Source organism: Mobula birostris, chromosome 3, assembly GCF_030028105.1.
Source record: "Mobula birostris isolate sMobBir1 chromosome 3, sMobBir1.hap1, whole genome shotgun sequence".
NCBI classification, from domain to species: domain Eukaryota; kingdom Metazoa; phylum Chordata; class Chondrichthyes; order Myliobatiformes; family Myliobatidae; genus Mobula; species Mobula birostris.
This window is the reverse complement of record NC_092372.1, coordinates 230,545,980-230,565,916: the sequence shown is the minus strand read 5'-3', so window position 1 is coordinate 230,565,916 and position 19,937 is coordinate 230,545,980. Positions and strand designations below refer to the sequence as shown.

Here is a 19,937-nt window from a genome sequence, read left to right as displayed (position 1 = left end):
ATTTTTCTATTGGTTCTCTGCTCTAACTCCTCAGTCCCCAAACTCTCCACTCTTCCCCTTTCCAGTGGACCGTTGCCTCTTTCCTCACAGTGAGCAAGAAACAGTTGGCACGCATTGCACATCCCCTATCCTAACATTCACATCTTGCTCAATGTTTCAGTTGCTCACTGGTAACCAATCGCAATCTCCTTTCTGCCAATAGAAAGGCAGCGCTGCCCGACATGTGACCAATCCGATAGTATGCCATCCATGGGCTGTCCTGATATAAACCGGAATGACAGTAGGCCTCCTCAGCTCCCGTGGAGACCTTGCGGAAGGTGAGCAACTTTTCTTAAGCTCTGAATGTAGAGTGGAATTCAGAAAGTGATTTCCACTGACTGATTCCTAGCATCTCTGTCCCTCAGTGGATGAGAGATTATAGTCATGAGAAAAAGCAGAGACTGACGAGTAATGTCTGACTTTGCAGTGCTTAGAATAAGGGGTAATCTCCGAGCTAGTGAGGTAAGGTCAGATGGTCCTGTCATGGGAATGTGGAGGGAAAAACAGTCCGTGCCTGACGGACCCTGTTCCTACATAGCGAGTGTGCTACTGGACGGTGCAGAGGAAGCTTAACTCCATGTCACCTGCTATCCCTTCTCGTAGATAGATAGATAGTTCATTGATCCCAAAAGAAATTGCTGTGTCACAGTAGCATTACGAGTGTACGGATATAAATATTAGAAAAGAGGTAGAAAGCATAAAAATACCTCAAACAGTCTAACGGTAGGGGCCATCATTTCCTCGGCAATAGGTGGACTCTTGGAGCCCAGTGGCCGAGGGTAGGAATGATCTCACATAGCGCTCCTTTGAGTAGCGCAGTTGTCCTAGTCTATTCTGGAAAGTTCTTCTCGGTTCAGCCAAGGTGGGATGCAGAGGATGCGAATCATTATCCAGAATAGCCAGGATTTTCCATAGGGTTCTTTGTTCGACAACAGTTTCCAGTTTGTCCAGTTTGACTCCAATAATAGAGTGTGTGCTGGGACGGTGTAAAGATTTGGAGGCTATTAAAGAAACTGCAGGATGGTGCCTCACCTATGGGTGCCAGGGTAATGCTGTCAAATTGTCTCCGAGCTATTGCAGAATACGCGAAGGTGCAGTGCGAACAAATAGAGATCGTTGAGCGCTTTGGCTCCAACGATATAGATAAATCGATGAGATCCCTGGTAATGGATATGGGGTGTTAAGCAAGAAGTTAAAAAGCAGAGACACGATTCTGGAGGATCTAAACCTCAAACAGCATTTGTAGGTGGAAAGAGGTTGATTTAGTTCTGATGGAGAACTTCGACTGATACTTGATAGGCTCGACCGTTCCTCGGCAGGTAAGAAAATTAGATCTCAAGGACCTCTGGGTTAGTACTGATTCCGGATTTTAGTGAAGTTCTAAATAGAGTGACAGGGCAGAGGAATGCGTGACTGAAGAACTTGTACAGAAGGGAGGGCTCACTTCCTCGGTTGGATCTAGGGATATCTGCTGATTCAGAGACGACTTGTATAAGAGGGATGTGTTGCATCTGGAGTACGAACATCCTCGGTGAAGATTTACTGGAGCTATTCGCGAGACTCGGATCTCGTCTGGCAGATGGCAGATAAAGCAAATATGGAAGTGAAAGCAAGTCAAGTAGGCAGGGCAGATGGGGACACGAGGAGTTGCTAGGCAGGTCCAATAGGCTAAATTGTATGCAATGATGGATATCCTCACTGATAAGGCAGATTAACTCAAAACAACTGTATAGAGACTAGTTGAGGGTGGGTCTCGACAGTCTGTGATGTAGTTTCTACAGATGGCAGACAGGTGGAGATAAGAGTGGAGGGAAATTTCCATTAAGGGAAAATCATGGTAGAGAGCATATCCCAATGATAGAGGCGTCCGTTGTGGGGGAGGTTGCTGGAAATGGTTCTGAGGGGCAGGAACTATTTGCATTTGGAAAGACAAGGACTCATTAATGACAGGAAGCCCAGCAGCACTAATTTAGCGAGTCTCACGTGATCCGTCATTCCAGGAAGTTAGATTAATATGGCATCAAGAATGATATAGCAAAATGAATATAATTAACTTGAGTGGTAGGCGTCAGAATGTGGTGGCGGAAGGTTGTTTTGCACATCGGACACAAAGTATAACGAGCGGTATGTCGTAGGGATTCAGCATAGAACATAAAGCACTACAGCTGAAGAACAGGGTTCTTCGATCCACGGAGTCTCCAGCAACCATAATATCAACTTAAACTTGTGCACGTTCGATTCCACTAATTACCTACCTGTTCTTTTATATGCGATAAACGGGCTACTATTTCAACCGTTCCGCATGACCTCTTTTCCTTTTTTTTTGCTGTATACCGCTTGATACATGGGCAAAGTGGGCCGGGTTTGACTCAGGATGGCGCGTTGATTGTCATAGACAAATTGTCCACAGGAACCGGTTTTGTGTTAACGTCTAAGACCCTATAATGAGAAGTGATTTAGAGGAAGACGTGAACCAGCACAATGTGCGTGGGACTGATAAACAGAATCCCAACACTGATGGATATGTGCTGTTAAACACACAAACCACAACCCAGGGTTAGACAGGATATACTGCTCGCTTCCTGTTTTCCCATTTCCCTCTGAACAAATTCTCGCAAATTCTGACGTTTGTACTTTCATGTACAGATTTAAATATGTCGTTTCTGGGCAGTACAGAGGGGCAGCGGATCACAGCTTCACAACGTCGTTTCCAATCCTGACCTCCGGGGCGGTTGCTCGATTTGGTGCTTCCACGTTATCCTTACCGCTTCCCGGTTTATTTCCATTTCCCAACGACGTGCATGCAGGACTATTGATTTGGAGGAGGGGTGGGAGAGGTTGTTATGGGATATGGAAGAGTAAAATAGGATAATTATTTTGTGACTGTAGTAGTGTGCATGTCCGTTGCCGTAGATTTGATGGGCCTATTTCCATGATGGATGAATGCATGGGTCTAGATGTGGTTCAAATTCGACAACTTTCGTGGGGTGAGGACCTCTTATCAGCATTCCAAAATCCAGATTCACACGGAGTGCAAATAGACTCTTGAGACCAAATTAGTCATGCCGACTGTACTGTTCAGCTGCTAGTCCTGTCTGCCCGCGCTTGGCCCATAGCGCTCTAAACCTGTCCTGCCCAATTACCTATCTGGACAAGCTTTAAATCTTGATAACGTGCCTGCCTCAATCACTATTTCTGGCAACTGATGCCAAATACCCACCACCCTTTACCTGAATAAGCTGCTCCCTACTTTTCAAAATACATTGCTCCTGGTCTTATTCTTATATCCTCATGTGTATACAACAGGACATTAAGCCATACCAATACTGGTGCATTCAGTAAATAACTCAACAAGGACACGAGGAGCTGGAATGGGTTCAGTGGAAAAGTGCATTTTACAACCGCAGATTGGGATACTTATGCAAAGAAACAGGGGGCACAAAAGGGGAACAAACGGAAGAAGGGTTGATGAAGCTGCAGATGTGGAGCATTATAAATAGAATTGATGTAAAGATGTGCTGAATGGCCTATTCCTTAGCTGGGCCGTCTTTGTACCCATCTCCCAACTAGTCTGACATGTTTCAATTGAGGGGACGGTCAACAGGGAAAGAAGTAGTTCCAGAACAGTGACACTCCACCATTAATATTACTCTAGGTATCAATCTACCTGGGAATTGGAAGTGCCTCCTGGACTACAGGAACTCTCTCTGTGCATCACAGGATGGAGACCCGTTACCTGCTCGTGTTTGTCTGTCTCTTCGCCATGGCTCGAGCTCATCACTCACGAGGTAAGGTTTCATTGTTTTTCCGCTTCCGCAAGTTCCAAAGGTGGTGAGGGAAATGGCGTCGGGTGCACAATGCAGTTTACTCCCGGTTGAAATGACAAACCCGCGGAAGTCAGAAGATCATACGTCGAGCATAGAACATAGAACATCATAGTGCAGTACACACTCTTCAGCCCACGATGTTGTGCTGACCGTTCAACCTGCTATAAGATCAGTCTAACCATTCATCCTCCGCGTCCAGCACATAATTCTCCGGAACTTCTGCCATCTCCCAGGGGATCCTTCTTTACCACAGACTCAACCTGTGAATTAATATTCTGGGAGTCTTGCACCAGAACTCCTAAGTTGCTCTACACCTCTGATGTTTGAACCTTGTCCCGATTCGCATTACTAGTCTTTTTTACCAAACTATGTGATTGTATATTTCTCAACACTGCATTTCATCTGCCACAGTTTTGCCCACATTTTTCAATTTGTCTATGTCCTGCGGCATGGGCATTGCATCCTCAGCACTACAAACCGTTCCACCTATCATCGTATCATCTGCAGTATTTGCCACACAGCCATAAATTTCATTATCTAAACCATTGAAAAACAATGTGAAAAATAGCGGTCCCTTTACCGACCCTTGAGGAACATCACTAGTCACTGGCAACCCTTTTATTCCCATTTGCTGTCCCCTGCTTGTCAGTCATTTGGCTATCCATGCCAACATCTTTCCTGTAACACTATTGGATTTTATCTTGTTAAGCAGCCTCATGCTTGGCACCTTATCAACTGCCTTCTGAAAACCTAAGTAAATGACATCCACTTCCTCTCCTTTGTCCACCCTGCTTGTTACTTCCTCAAATAACTTTAAATAGATTCGTCAGGCGACTTTTCCCTTCAAAGAAACCATGTTGACTTTGCCTTATCTTATCATTAGTCTCCGAGTACCTCGAAACCTCATCCTTACTAATAGACTTCAACACTTTACCAACCACTGAGGTGAGGCTAACTGGCTTATAATTTCCTTTCTTTTGCCTTTCTCCCATCTTAAAGAGTAGATTGACATTTGCAATCTTCCATTCTCCGGAACCATGCAAGAATCAAGTGGCTCACGAAAGATTATGACCAATATATCCGTTATGTCTTCAGCAACCACTCTCAAGACTCCGGGTTGTAGTCTATCTGTTCAGGAGAACTTATCCACCTTAAGACCTTTGATTTTGCCTAGCACATTATTCTTTGAAATTTCGATGGCACCTGCTCCTGCTCCCTTACACTCATGGACGTCTGGCACACAGCTACTGCCTTCGCAGTGAAGACAGATGCAAAGTACCCATTACATTCATCTGCCATTTCTTTGTCCCCCATTACTATCTCACCAGCATCATTTTCCAATGGTCCAATATCAACTTTCATCTTCCCTTTACTCTTTATATAACTGAAACAAACTTTTGGTATCCTGCTTTGTATTATTGGGTAGACTGCCGTCATATTTCATCCTTTCCCTTCTTATAGCTTTTTTAGTTTCCTTTTGTTGGATTCTGAGAGCTTCCCAATCATTCAGCTTTCCACTAACTTTTTCTAACTTTTATGGCCTTTCCTTCACTTTTATGCACTCCATAACTTCCCCTTTCAGCCACGGTTGCGTACCCATTCCATTTAGAATTTACTCTTCTCTGGGCCGTATTCATCCTGCGCCTTGTGATCTATTCCCAGAAACCTGAGTCATCTCAGCTCTAACATTATCACCGCAGAATCCTCCTCCATTCCACCTGGGCAAGTTCCTCTCTCATGCCCCTGTAATTCCCTTTATTCCATTGCAATACTGATACATGTGAGCTATGCTTGCATATTGGTGAGACCCAACATAGATTGGGAGACTGCTTCACCGACAACTGCCCTCCAACTGCCAATAAAGCGAGATCTCCTAGTGGCCACTTATTCTAATTCCACTTCCAGTTCCTATTCTGAAATGTCCATCCATGGCTTCCACCACTGTTGCGATGAGGCCACTCTCAGGTTGGAGGACAACACCTTATATTCTGTCTGAGTACCTTCGAACGTGATGGCATGAACATTGATAGCCGAAATTCCTGTAATGATCTCCCCCTCCACCTTCTTATTCCCCTTCTCCTTTTCCACATCTCACTTAGTCTCTCTTTGCCAGTTCATTTCCTCCCTCTGGTGTTCCTCACCTTTTTTCTTTCTTCCATGGTCTTCAGGTCGCCCCTTGGGCCTGAAACGTCGACTGTACTCTTTTCCATAGATGCTGCCTGGCCTGCTGAATTCTTCCAGCATTTTGTGTGTTTTGCTTGGGTTTCCTGCATGTGCAGATTTTCTCTTCGTTGTGTTTGCGTCTGGATGTCCAGACTTCCATATTCGATCCAAAAATTTGCCATCTCTACCAGAGAGAGAGAGAACATTAACAGTGGCAACAGACCACACGGCAGAGAACCGTGTCCACAAAAGTACTGCGGCAGTTAATGTCGGTCCAAAAGGCCATCAAGGCTGGACGTTACAGTCATACTGTCGAATAAATAACAGCACGGAAAAAGGCCCTTCTGCTCATCTTGTCCGTGACTAACTATTTTAGCTGCCTTCTTCCATCGACCTGCGCCTGGAACATAAGCCCTACATAACCCTATCATTGATGTAACTATCCAAACATTTCTGAAACTTTGAAATCAAGGTTGAATGCACCACTCGTGCTGGCAGCTCGTTCCACATTCTCACGATCCTCTGAGTGAAGAAGTTTCCCCTCATGGTCCTCTTGAATTTTTCACATCTCACCCTTAACCTATGACCTCTAGTTGTAGTCGCACCAAATCGCATTTGGAAAAAGCCTGCTTGCATTCACCCGATCTGCAGCTCTTAGAGTTTTCTATATATCTAACAAATCTCCTTTCAATCCTCTACATTCCAAGGAATGAAGTACTAACTTATTCTAATTCTGCTGATAACTCAGTTCCTCCAGTGCGGGCAACATCCTTGTAATTTCTTTCTCTACTCTTTCAATCTTATGTACATCTTTCTTGTTGGTAGGTGACAAAACTGCACACAATACTCCGAATTAGGCCCCACTAACGTCTTATACAATTTCAACATAACATTCCATCTCCTGTACCTAATACTTTGCTTTTTGAGGCCAAAGTAACATAAAATTTCTTTCCGACCCTATCGACCTGTGCGGACACTTCCAATGAATTATGAACCTATGTTTCCAGGTCTCTGTTCTACGACCCTCCTCAGTGCCCTATGTTCACTGTGTAAAGCCTTTGTGGAGCTGCGTTGTTTCAGACTAACTCGTTGTCGTGATTTTATTCATTGAAAAGCGTGCGAGGACAGGACAAGGTCTGATACAAGCTGATCCATGTGATTTCAGGCAATCTATGTGATACCATTCGCGCCACGCAGTCGAGCATAGGGGATTTCAAAGGATATGCCCTCAACGCCATCGACAGGAACCATGACACCACCTACGAGCACGGGTCGTGCAGCAAAACAACCACGGAGAACTCGCCCTGGTGGAGCGTCGATTTCTTCTACCATTACATGGTCTACGTTGTGAAAATCACCGCGGGCACTAGCATTAATAATGCGGAAATCCGCATCGGAGACTCCATGGATTCCAAAAGCAAGCAGAACACTGTGTAATCCTCAAATTTCCTGGATACTATTCCGCGGGATATGCAACAATGATACACTTAACAAGTATCTCCTCGGTCATGAATTCCGAAATAAGCAACCTCCCCCACCTCTGAATATTCTTAAAACCCATGAAAAAACAAAACTTCAGAAAAGTGCACACACACGTGCGTGCCCACCTCCGCCCTTATTTCTAACTTCCAGTGCAAGGAAACTCCGAGGCGCGCAAGACCGGGACACGTAATATTTTGTAGCAGGGAGGCATGCTGTAACTATATAGGGTATTGGTGAGGCCGCACCTGGAGTACTGTGTGCAGTTCTGGTCTCCATACTTGAGGAAGGATATACTGACTTTGGAGGCAGTGCAGAGGAGGTTCACCAGTTTGATTCCAGGGATGAAGGGGTTAGATTAGTTTAGATTATGAGGACACGCAGTTCTCGTTTATTGTCATTTAGTAATGCATAGGTTAACCCATGAGGAGAGATTGAGTTGCCTGGGACTGTACTCTCTGGAGTTCAGAAGAATGAGAGGGGATACAAAATTTTGAAAGGGACAGATAAGATAGAAGTAGGAAAGTTGTTTTCATTGGTAGGTGAGACTAGAACTAGGGGACATTGCCTCAAGATTCAGGGGAGAAGATTTAGGATGGAGATGAGGAGAAGCTGTTTTTCCCAGAGAATGGTAAATCTGTGGAATTCTCTGCCCAGGTAAGCATTTGAAGCTTCTTCACTAAATATATTTAAGAAACAGTTAGATATGTTTTTACATACTAAAGGAATTAAGGGTTATGGGGAAAAGGCAGGTAGATGGAGCTGAGTTTACGGACAGATCAGCCGGAATCTTATTTAATGGCTCGTATTTCTAATGTTCATAAGTATACCCCGGGATATGCCATCTCCGGGAACGAGACAGCACACAATACATGTAAACTCCTGTAATATTCAATCCTAGAAATATTCAAACTGTAATAAGTACATGTCCTACCATACTAACCCATTGAAATTCGCAACCTTCGTAATCTGCAGACCCTGTAGTTGCAATCAGCGGAACAGGTATGCCCTTTAAACGCCATACAACATGGTAAACAACATTTACATTACACGGTTCTTTAATGTCCAGTTCCTGTGATAGTCAGGAGGCCCACTACAGTAAGCCTGTGATATGCCGGCTCTGAGACGCAGTTTGAAGCCACTGTTGACATAAAAAAACCTCTGATATAGATTTTGCAGTAAATCCCTAAGTTTCATTTGTTCTCAATGTAGCAAACGAATTAGAGTTTGTGGCTGTGTTTTTGCATCACTTGTATGCCAGTGATATGAAACCTCACTCTGATTCTACTCTCAATCTGACTCTCTTCCCATAGTTGTGCAAATGATGTATCCGTGCCTGCGGGACAGACTAAGTACTTTTTCTGTAAACCAAAAGGACTACATGGACGTTACATGACCATCAGCATCCCCGGGAGGACAACATCCCTGTCACTATGTGAGGTGGAAGCCTACGGAGCGCACGATCCTCACTAACTGAGGTAAGAATTATTTTGAGTGGCTGTCCAAGATTCTGATTCCTGCTCTTTCTGCTCTCTCAGACTCGATGATCTGGTTACTGAAGGTTCGCTGTAGAATCTTGTAGGATTGACAGCGCAGGAAGACATTTGCCCTGATCTGCACTGGATCAGTAGACCTTCCAGTACTGAACAATCAAGTGCGCACTCACATAGCATTATCACATGTGAATAGCACTCTACCAATTTCTAGCAGTTTTAGGGAGATAAGATTTCGTCAATATTCGTTGCAACTAATGTGTTCAGGTGACAACTATAATATATAATTTAATCTTTGAAAATGTATCTGTTTCTGACAGTTCGTTCCATATATCCACTGCTCATTGTGTGAAGGGTTTATCCCTCAGGCCTCCTCTAAGTCGTCGTCCCGTCGCACGATAACCGTGTGCCTTGTACTTTTAGACTTTCTGCACAGGGAAAAGAGACCATGAAACCCTTATCTTCTTCACTGATACTTTCTAAACTTTATTCACGGTCCACTCTACATTCAATATTTCCCTCATCTGCAAACTTACTAATCATGCCACCCATGACCTCTTCGAAATCATTAATATACATGATGATCCATTAGTAGAGTATAGACCGATTTCCAATGCAAATTAGTATTACAGCCTCCATTCTCAACAAAAACGCGTCGTTACCTCCCCCTGTCTTTTGTCATCAAGCTAATTTTATATCCAAATATCTATCCAGGCTCGATCCCATGTAGTTAACCTTCTGAATCAGACCATCACTGGAAGCCTAACTAAAATCCATTTAGACAATATCTGCTCCCTTTGTCCCTAGCAGTTGTCTTCGTTCTATTCACAAGGCAACTCAAGCAAATTTGTGAAAATGATTTTCCCACGAATAAATCCGTGCTGATAGTCACTGGTCAGCACCCGTCTTTCTAAATGATTTTAAATCCTGTTCCTCATAATCTTTTCTACAACATGTTATGGTCTCGGACCTGTGCTGTCATTGCAGTCTTTTTTTCAATAATCCACCATCAAGACCTCTTGTACCCCAACTGGGTAAGCGTGCTGCACAAATCTCTGTACGGCTCTCGCAATAGTCTGCTTGGCTGTGACCAACTTCTTAGTATATACACAAACACATATGCATATGTGTATATACACATTCTGCAAATGGCGGAAATCAGGAATAACACGCATAAACAATGATGGACGAACTCAGCAGATCAGGAAATATTTATAGGGAGGAATGAAATGTGGATGTCTGGCGCCGAAATACTCTATGTGGACTGGAAGGGAAGAGGGCAGAAGCCATAACAAAAATCACCAAGAAGAGAAAATCTACAGATGCTGGAAATTAATTGCTAGAATAAGGTGGTGTTTAGTTCTGGCTAATCCAGTTACAAGAATGAACAGTCGTAGCTTCTAATAAATGGTCTCCGCCCAAAACATCGGCTGTTTCTTCCTGCCAATGGCTGCTGCCTGAACTGCTGATTTCCTCCAGCATTTTGTTTCTTCTTGATATATGTCCTGTCACCTATATCCTACCCACTTTATCCGGCATAGCTCCTCCTTCAGGACGTCACCGTTCGCATTCTGGACCTCACCAGCTGCCTTTTCCTTTTTCTACGGTAGAAACGAAAAATATACATTTAAGTGCTCGTCCTTCTTACACATTATACTGGTTATATCTCTGACGACTGTCTCTGTACCTGCGTCGATGATTTTATTATTTTACTGTACATAAACTCACAACTTGCACCGTTTATTTTACAGAACTCTACCTGCTAGCATTAAAACTTTAGACAAAATCTTATGTGTGAACCTGAGGAGTGTAAGCATAAGAAAGCACTGATGAAGCCTTAAATTAACTTAAAGAGTTAATTAAAGAGTGGGAAATCTGTGGAGTCAGAAAGCAGAAAAATAATCAAAACATTGATAAAGGGCACAATTCGACTGAGGTTAGATTCAAAGGATCGTACAGCAATACAGAAAGGAAATAGGACCTTCGGGTCAACTGGTCCTTGCCGACCACAGCATCGCCCTGCTAGTAGAAATTGCCCGTATTAGGCCCATAACCCCCCAGTCTGTGCCCATCCGTGTACCAATCGAAATGCCTCAAATTATTGCAACACCTGCCTCAATAACATCCCTTGGCAGCACATTCCAGGTATTCGTCGCCCTCTATGTAAAGGGTTAACTGTCAGGTTTCATTTAAATCTCTCTCCTCCTGTTATCCTGAATATCTAAGTTCTGGTGTTGTATACTCCAGTCTTGGGGAAACGATTATGACCATCGTCCTTATCCAGACCGTTCACGATTCTGTAAACATTTGTGAGGTCAGCATTCATTCACCTTTGCTCCAAGGTGTAAAGATCCAGAGTGGCCAACTTATCCACGAAATACAGGCCCTATAGTCTGGACAGAATCCTTGTAAATCTCTTCTGCGCCCTCTTCAGCTGGACAGCGTAATCCCTATAACTGAGCGACTAAATCTGTGGACAATATTCCAAGTACGACCTCAGCAATTTCCCACAGCATGGTGTAACTGCCACCATACTTCACGGTCCGGTTGGTGTGTTTTTGATGTGCGCCGTTTGACTTACACCAAACATAGCATTTAGTCTGATGGCCGGAAAGCTCAAATTTGGTTTCATCTGACCATAAAACCTTCTTGCAGCCGCTTTTAGAGTCTCTGACTTGCCTACTGGCAAGCTCTAGCCGAGATGTCATGTGAGTTTTTTTTTCAACAGTGGCTTTCTCTTTTGCACTCTCCCATAAAGCTGCGACTGGTGAAGCACCCGGGCAGCACCTGTTGTACGCGCTGTCTCTCCCATCTCAGCCACTGAAGCTTGTAACCCCTCCAGACAGAGGGTGCGGAGGAGATTTACAGCCAGGATTGGAGAGTATGTTTTACGAGGAAAGGTTAAACGAGCTATAATTTTTCTCAATGGAGTGAAGGAGGAAGAGAGATAGCTTAAAAGAGGTGTGCAAGATGAGAGCCAGAAGTGTATAGATAGCTAGAGGCTGCTTCCCAGGGTGGAAATGGCTAAGATGAACAGGTGTAACTTTAAAGTGGTCGAAGGAACGTACAGGGGGATTTAAGAGGAGGGTTATTTTAAACAGAGTGTGTGGGTGTGTGCAATTTTCTGCTAGGCTGGTGGCAGGGGTGGATACTTCAGGCGCATTTAACAAACTTAAATAGGAACATGGATGATGGAAAAATAGAGGATTGTGTGGAAAGGAAGGGTTAGACTATTCAGGGAGGAGGTTAAAAGCTCGGCATATCATGGTGGGCCGAAAGACATGTACAGTGCTGCAACGTTCTATGCTCTTTGCTTTATATTCTACCAGATGGGTATGAGTGATGGGACAGAGGAGGTCCGGATGCTGGCAGTGGCGAGTAAAATTAAAACTCAGAGTCTAGAAGACAATTTTAGACCCAGAAGGCGTTCGACAAAACGGTCGATAAGTCTGCATTTGGGTCTCATCAATCAGCTCACAGATCTACGTATCACTATGTCTTGTTTTGCAGTTTCCCTCACATGGAAAATAGCGCAGATCTTCCCTTGCGCTTCCGGCTTCCACGACTGATCCGATGGAAAAAGAACCCAGCTTCGCAGCCAAAGCCATTCCAGTCTAACCCAGCTTCAAGCAGCAAGTTTCACAGTGAGACAGTCTTCAAGGATTCTGCAGCCAAGCGTGGAGCGAAAGACAGCGGCTGTTGGTGGAGAGGGACAAACCAGGTTGGGAGGGGAGGAAGCACAGCATCAAGGATAGACAGAGAGCAAGAATGGACACTACAGAGCCTGGGGCTCTCTGCCAAACAGAGGGAAAATCCTCTGCCCAACCATCGCCTGCTCTGCAACGCTACACTGGCTACCCCAGTGGACTCTAAAGCCTCCCATCCATACCAGCAAGAATCACTCTTAGATAGGTGTGGCACTCCCGTCAGAGCCTACGTGCGGGCTGGGGTCCGGTTTCCGGTGACTGGATCAACACCCAATGAATACGCCGAACATCTCTCTCTCTCTCTGAGCTTGTCTGTAAACCCTAATCTGTGGCATGTCTGCCTGAATAAATCAGCAAAACAGTTTCTGCAAATCTCTCTCTCAAGTCAGTCTGTATTTGTGCACTAGATGTTAACAAACAAATGATGGGGATCTGTGCTAAATATCATGACAAATTAAATTTGCTTTATTTTCAAAGGTTATTTTTTTGGAGAGTAATTGAAAGCTATGCCACAAACCTACCAAGTACATTAAAAACAATGTCTTAAATTGGCATACATTATTCAGGAGTTCGAAATATAGAACCATAGAAAGACAACAACACAATACAGGCCCCTCAGCCCATAAAAAGGAGCCAAACATGTCCTTACTATAGAAACTAACTAGTGATACACATAGCCCTTTAGTTTTCTAAGCTCCATGTGCCTCTCCAGGAGTCTCTTAAAAGACCCTATCGTATCTGCCACCACCACCATTGCTGGTCGCCCATTCCACGCACTCACCACTCTCTGAGTAAAAAACTTACCCTTGACGTCTCCTCTGTACCTACTCCCAAGCACCTTAAAACTGTGCCCTCATGGTGTTATCCATTTCAGCCCTGGGGAAACCCTCTGACTATCGACAAGAACAATGCCTCTCATCATCTTATACACCTCTATCAGGTCACCTTTCATCTCCCGTCGCTCCAAAGTGAAAAGGCCGAGTTAATTTAACCTATTCTCATAAGGCATGCTCCCCAATCCAGGCAACGTTCTTGTAAGCTCTGCACCATTTCTATGGTTTCCACATCCTTCCTGTAGTGAGGCGACCAGAACTCAGCACAGTACTCCAAAAGGGGTCTGACCAGGGTCCTATATAGCTGTAACATTAGCTCTCGGCTCCTAAATTCATTCCCACGATTGATGAAGGCCAATGCACCGTCTGCCTTCTTAACTGCAGAGTAAACCTACGTAGCAATGCTCAGTGTCCTATGGACTCGGACTCCAACATCCCTTCTATCCTCAACACTGCCAAGAGTCTTACCATTAATACTATATTCCACCATCATATTTGACCTACCATATAGAACCACCAGGCGTATCTGAGTTGAACTCCATCTGTCACTTCTCAGCCCAGTTTTGCATCCTATCCACGTGCCGGTGTAACATCTGACAGCCCCCCCCACACTATCCACAACATCCCCAACCTTTGTGTGGTCAGCAAATTTACTAGCCCATCCCTCCACTTCCTCACCCAGGTCATTTATAAAAATCACGAAGGGTAGGGATCCCAGAACAGATCCCTGAGGCACACCACTGGTCACCAGCCTCCATGAGGAATATGGCCCATCTACAACCACTCTTTGCCTTCTGTGGGCAAGCCAGTTCTGGATCCAGAAAGCAATGTCCCATTGGATCCCATGCCTCCTTAATCCCTCAATAAGCCTTGCATGGGGTACCTTATCACATGTGTTGCTGAGATCCATATGCACTACATTTACAACTCTATCTTGATCAATGTGTTCAGACACAACCTCAAAAAACTCAATCAGGCTCATAATGTACGACCTGCCTTTGACAAAGCCATGCTGACTCTTCCTAACCATATTATGCCTCTCTAAATGTTCATAAATCCTGCCTCTCATGATCCTTTCTATCAACTTGCCAGCCACTGAAGTAAGACTCAGGGATCTATAATTTCCTGGGCTATCTCTACACCCTTTCTTGAATAGGGGAATAACATCCGCAACCCTCCACACCTCCGGAACCTCTCCCGTCACTATTGATGATGCAAAGATCATCGCCAGAATCTCAGCAATCTCCTCCCTCGCCTCCCATAGTAGCCTAGGGTACATCTCGTCTGGACCCGGTGACTTATCCAACTTGATGCTTTCCAAAAGCTCCTGCACCTCCTCTTTCTTACTATCTATATACTCAAGCATTTCAGTCTGCTTTAAGTTATCCATAGCATTGCCAAGATCTTTTTCCATAGTGAATAATGAAGCAAAGAATTAATTAAGTACTGTTACTATCTTCTCCAGTTCCATGCACCCTTTTCCACTGTCACGCCTGATTTTGCTCCTCACATACCTGTAGAATGACTTTGGGTTTTCCTTAATCCTGAACGGGAAGGCCTCCTCATGCCCTCCTCTGGCTCTCCTAATTTCATTTTTAAGCTCCTTCCTGCTCGCCTTAAAATTTTAAGGATCTCTATCATTACCTAGTTTTTGAACCTTTTGTGAGCTCTTCTTTTCTTCTTGACTAGTCTTTGTAAACCATGGTTCCTGTACCCTACCATCTTTTCCCTGTACCCTACCATCTTTTCCCTGTCTCATTGGAACGTACTTATGCAGAATTCCACGCAAGTATCTCCTGAACATTTGCCACATTCCTGTCATACATTTCCCTGAGAACAACTGCTCCCAATTTATGCTTCCAAGTTCCTGCCTGATAGCCTCATATTTCCCCTTACTTCAGTTAAACGCATCCCTAACTTGAATGTCCCTATCCCTCTCCTACGCTATGATAAAGGAGATAGAATTGTGATCACTATCAAAATGCTCTGCCACTGAGAGATCTGACACCTGACCAGTTTCATTTCCCAATACCAGATCAAATACAGCTCTCCTCCTGTAAGCTTATTTGCATATTGTGTCAGGTAACAGTCCAGAACACACCGAACAATCTCCACCCCATCTAAACCCATTGCTCCAGGGAGATGACAATCAATATTGGGGAATTTAAAATCTCCCACCACGACAACACTGTTATTTTTACAACTTTCCAGAATCTGCCTGCAGATTTGCTCCTCGAAGGCCCTTTTACTATTGGTTGGTTTATAAAATACACCCAGTAGAGGTAATGATTCCTTCCTTTTTCTAACTTCCACCCACAGAGACTCCGTAGACAATCCCTCCTCTTTTTCTGCAGCCATGACGCTATCTTTGATCAACAGTGCCACGCTGCCACCTCTTTAGTCCCCTTCCTTGTCCTTTCTGAAACATCTAAACCTTGCACTTTAGGTAACCATTCCTGCCCCTGAGCCATCCAATTGTCTGTAATGGCCACAACATCATAGCTCCAAGTACAGATCCACGCTCTAAGATCATCCGCTTTGTTCGTGATGCTTCTTACATTAAAATAGGCACATCTCAAACCAACAGTCTGAGCGTGTCCCTTCTCTATCACCTGCCTATCCTCCCTCTTGCACTGCCTCCAAGCTTTCTCTATTTGTGACCCAAATATCTCTTCCTCCATCTCTTAAATTCCCAACCCTCAGCAATTCTAGTTTAAACTCTCCCCAATAGCTGTAGCAAACCTCCCCGCCAGGATATTGATCCCCCTCGGATTCAAGTGCAATCCGTCTTTTTTGTACAGGTCACACCTGCTCTAAGAGATATCCTAACGATCCAGAAATCTGAATCCCTGCCACCTGCTCCAATCCCTCAGCCACGCATTTGTCCTCCACTTCATTTTATTTCCTACACTTCCTGTCACGTGACACAGGCAGTAATCCCCAGATTACTACCTTTGCGGTCCTGCTTCTCAATTTCCATCCTAACTCCCTGTAGTCTACTTTAAGGACCACCTCCCTTTCCCGACCTGTGCTGTTTTGTACCAATATGTACCACGACCTCTGACAGTCCTGCTTCCCGCTTCAGGATATCGTGGACGGGATCAGAAATATCCTGGACCCTGGCAACTGGAGGCAAACTACCATCCGCGTTTCTTTCCTGCGTCCACAGAATCACCTGTCTAACTATAGTCCCCTGTCACTGCTGCCATTATATTCCCCTCCCTATCCTTCTGAGCCACATGGCCAGACTCTGTGCCAGAAGCGCGGCCACTGTTGCTTCCCCCCAGGTCGGCCGTCCCCCTCCTCCCCCCCCCCCCACAACAGTACTCAAACAGGAGTACTTCTTGTTAAGCGGGACAGCCAAAGGTGTTCTCTGTAGCATCTGACTCTTGCCCTTTCCTCTCCTGACTGTTACCCACTCATCTGTCTTCTGAGACGCCGGTGTGACGACTTGCCTATAGATCCTCTCTATCCCTCTCTCACTGTCCCTGATCAGACGAAGGTCATCGAGCTGCATCTCCAGTTCCCTACCAGGGTCCCTAAGAAGGTGCAGCTCGAAGCACCTGGTGCAGATGTGGCCGTCCTGGAGTCTGGAAGTCTCCAAGACTTCTCACATCTGACACCGAGCACAGAACACAGGCCTCACACACATACTTCCTGTCTGTATTCTACACAGGCAACCTACCTCGCCTCGAACCGTTATCCTCAAACCCCCGTTGAGTCAAATCCTTTCTACTCTGTCTCCCTCTAATCATCTGACGCCCGCTGTATAAAACTGTCTCCATTAAACTCTTCTCGCTGCTCTAACTGGCTGACGTCCACACAGTTGCGCAGTCGTGCCTTGCTCATGACAATATCTCCTTGGCTACCCAATGTATTCGGACCCTCATTACAGACCAACCTATATCCCTGGTGCTCAGCGCTCTCTAACTGTCTCTGCTCGGATACAATCCAACCCATCTAGAATGGGTGCAGTCTGACCTGCCGAGTTCACTTCCTTCACTTGGCAGTGCTCACCCTCCTATGATAACCGAACATAGGATATTACAGCACAGTAAAGGCCCTCTGATCCACGACCTTTTAATCTATTCCATGTTCAATTTGACTTCCACGGAAAGTAAATGGTTGAAACTAATTTGGCAAGGGCAGGGGATCTAAAGTAATGAAGCTGAAATGGTGCAGCTGGTATACAACTAGATGCACTGAGACTGCCAGGGAAGTGCAGGAAGATGATAGGTCAAGACTGCAGTCAGTGGGACAATTTACAGTGGAACGGGGAATATAATCGAAAAGGGTAACGAATATAGGATTGAGAGTCGAATATCTGAATGCCCGCAGTACACAGTTCAAATAGCGCAGTTAGAGATTGGCAAGGAGGAAGTTGTGGGCATCTCTGAGTCGTGCTTGAAAGATCATAAGTGGGAGCTTAACATAGAGACATTGTATCGAAAGGACAGGCAGACTGAACGAGTTAAAAAATGAAATCAGAAGAAAGAAGTGAAATTGGTTTTAAAGATGTAGATTCCTTGTGAATAGTCCATTAAGAAACTGCAAGATTGAAACGATCCTGATTGGAGTTATATACAGGATTCCGAACAACAGCCAGAATTTTGGCGAAAAATTACAACGGGTGGTAGCAAACGTATGTCAAAAGAGCTATATGACAACAGTCATGGAGGCTTTCAATATGCAGGTAGATTTGGAAAATCGGGTTGGTCCAGGATCCCAAGACAGAGAGTGTGTAGAAAGCCTGCGAGATTGCTTGACACAGCAGCTTGTGCTTACCCACTAAGGCAAAAAACTATTCTGGATTGCGTGCTATGTAACGAACATGTTTTGATTAAGGAGCTTAGGGTAAAGGAACACTTAAGATAGAGTGTCCATAATATGGTAGACTTCACCCTAAAGTCAAATCTATCAGCATTATAATGGAGTAAAGGGAATTACAGACGGATGAGAGGGGAGCTGTCCAACGTTGGGACACTAGCTGGGATGGAGATAGATTAGCAATGGCTGGAGAAGAGGAAGATTCTAAAGGTAACATGATGTAACTGTAGCTGATAAGGGAAATCAGAAACAACATAAAATCAAAAGACGGGATATATAACAGAGCAAGCATTAGTGGGAAAGTGGAGGTTTGAGAAGCTTTTAGAAAAACAACAGGCAACTAAGGAAGCAATAGGAGGGTAAAATGAAACATAGAGGTAATCTAGACAATAATATCTAGGAGAATAACAATTTTTCCTCAGATATATAAAGAATAAAAGACAGGCATGTGTAGATATTGTATCGTCAGAAAATGACACTGGAGATGTACTAATAGGAACAAGGAAGTGGTAGATGAAATAAGTAAATATTTTGCATCTGGCTTCACTATGAAAGACATTAGTCATATGCCGGACATTCGAGAGTATCGGGGGCAGTAGTGAATGCAATTACTATTACTTGGGAGAGGTTGCTTGGGAAGCTGGAATGTCTGAGGGTATTTATGCTCATCCAAAAATTCTGAAAGAGGTAGCTGAAGAATTTGCGGAGGCATTACTAATGATTTTTCAAGAATCACTAGGTACTCCCTTGTTTATGGGGAAGTGTCACTCCACTCTTCAAGAAGAAAGGAAAGCAGAAGAAAGGAAATTATAGACCAGGTAGCCTGACCTCAGAGGTTGAGAAAATATTGGAGTCGATTGTTAAGGATGAGGCTCAGGGCTCTTGGAGGGACACGATTAAGGCCAAAATCAGCATAGCTTTCTAAAGGAAAATTTTTGCTTGACAAATTTGTTGTATTCTTAGAGGAAATAACAAGCATAATAGACAAAGGAGAATTGCTGGATGTTATAAAATTAGATTTTCAGAAGAGCTTTGGACAAGGTACCGCACATAAGGCTGCTTGGTAAGGTGAAATCGCAAGGTATTACAGCTGGGACAGAGGATTGGCTGATTGCCAGGAAGCAGTGAGAATAAATTGATGCTTTTCTCTTTGGCCGTCAGTGACTCGTGGTGTTCCGCATAAGTGAGGGAAGGGAGGTGGGGGGGATTTTGGGGCTTTAACATTCGACTGTTGTTCATTCTTTGGGGGCACTCCTCTATTTTCGTGGATGGTTGTGAAGAGAAAGCAGTTCAGGATGTATAATGTATACATTTCCCTGACATTAAATGTACCTTTGGAACCTTTGAAACCTTTGAAATGTCCCACCATAACCTAGGGCCGCGTCTCATCTGCAAAGTTTATTTATAAAAACACATAGAGCAGGGGTCTAAAGCAGATCCCTGAGGAACATCACTGGTCGCCCCGCTCCAGGCACAATATGCTTCATTTACAACCATTCACTTCCTTCTGTGGGCGAGCTAATTCTGTACCACATATCGAAGGTTCTCTGGATCCTATTACCTTTTCAC

The 19,937-nt window shown here is 44.4% G+C and overlaps 1 protein-coding gene across 2 annotated transcripts; it reads left to right on the top strand.

Annotated features, from left to right (window-relative positions):
* The first annotated feature begins 216 nt into the window (after positions 1-216).
* LOC140195644 (fucolectin-1-like) lies at positions 217-13,189 on the top strand. 2 transcript variants are annotated; one of them, XM_072254330.1, is made up of 5 exons: positions 217-317; positions 3,695-3,827; positions 7,195-7,462; positions 8,822-8,986; positions 12,512-13,189. In XM_072254330.1, exons 2-4 carry the CDS (start codon positions 3,761-3,763, stop codon positions 8,979-8,981), a joined length of 495 nt encoding a protein of 164 aa, XP_072110431.1. In that variant the 5' UTR covers positions 217-317; positions 3,695-3,760; the 3' UTR covers positions 8,982-8,986; positions 12,512-13,189. The 2 variants fall into 2 exon arrangements, with proteins under 2 accessions (XP_072110431.1, XP_072110432.1); XM_072254331.1 differs by lacking the exon at positions 217-317 and having other exon boundaries at positions 3,693-3,827.
* The last annotated feature ends 6,748 nt before the right edge of the window (positions 13,190-19,937 follow it).

Bases quoted from the DNA above. Each gene is read 5' to 3' on its own strand.
- LOC140195644 (XM_072254330.1), top strand. From the start codon at position 3,761: ATGGAGACCCGTTACCTGCTCGTGTTTGTCTGTCTCTTCGCCATGGCT. The intron at 3,828-7,194 runs GTAAGGTTTCAT...ATGTGATTTCAG, and splicing joins TCGAGCTCATCACTCACGAG to GCAATCTATGTGATACCATT. The intron at 7,463-8,821 runs GTAATCCTCAAA...CTCTTCCCATAG, and splicing joins AAAAGCAAGCAGAACACTGT to TTGTGCAAATGATGTATCCG.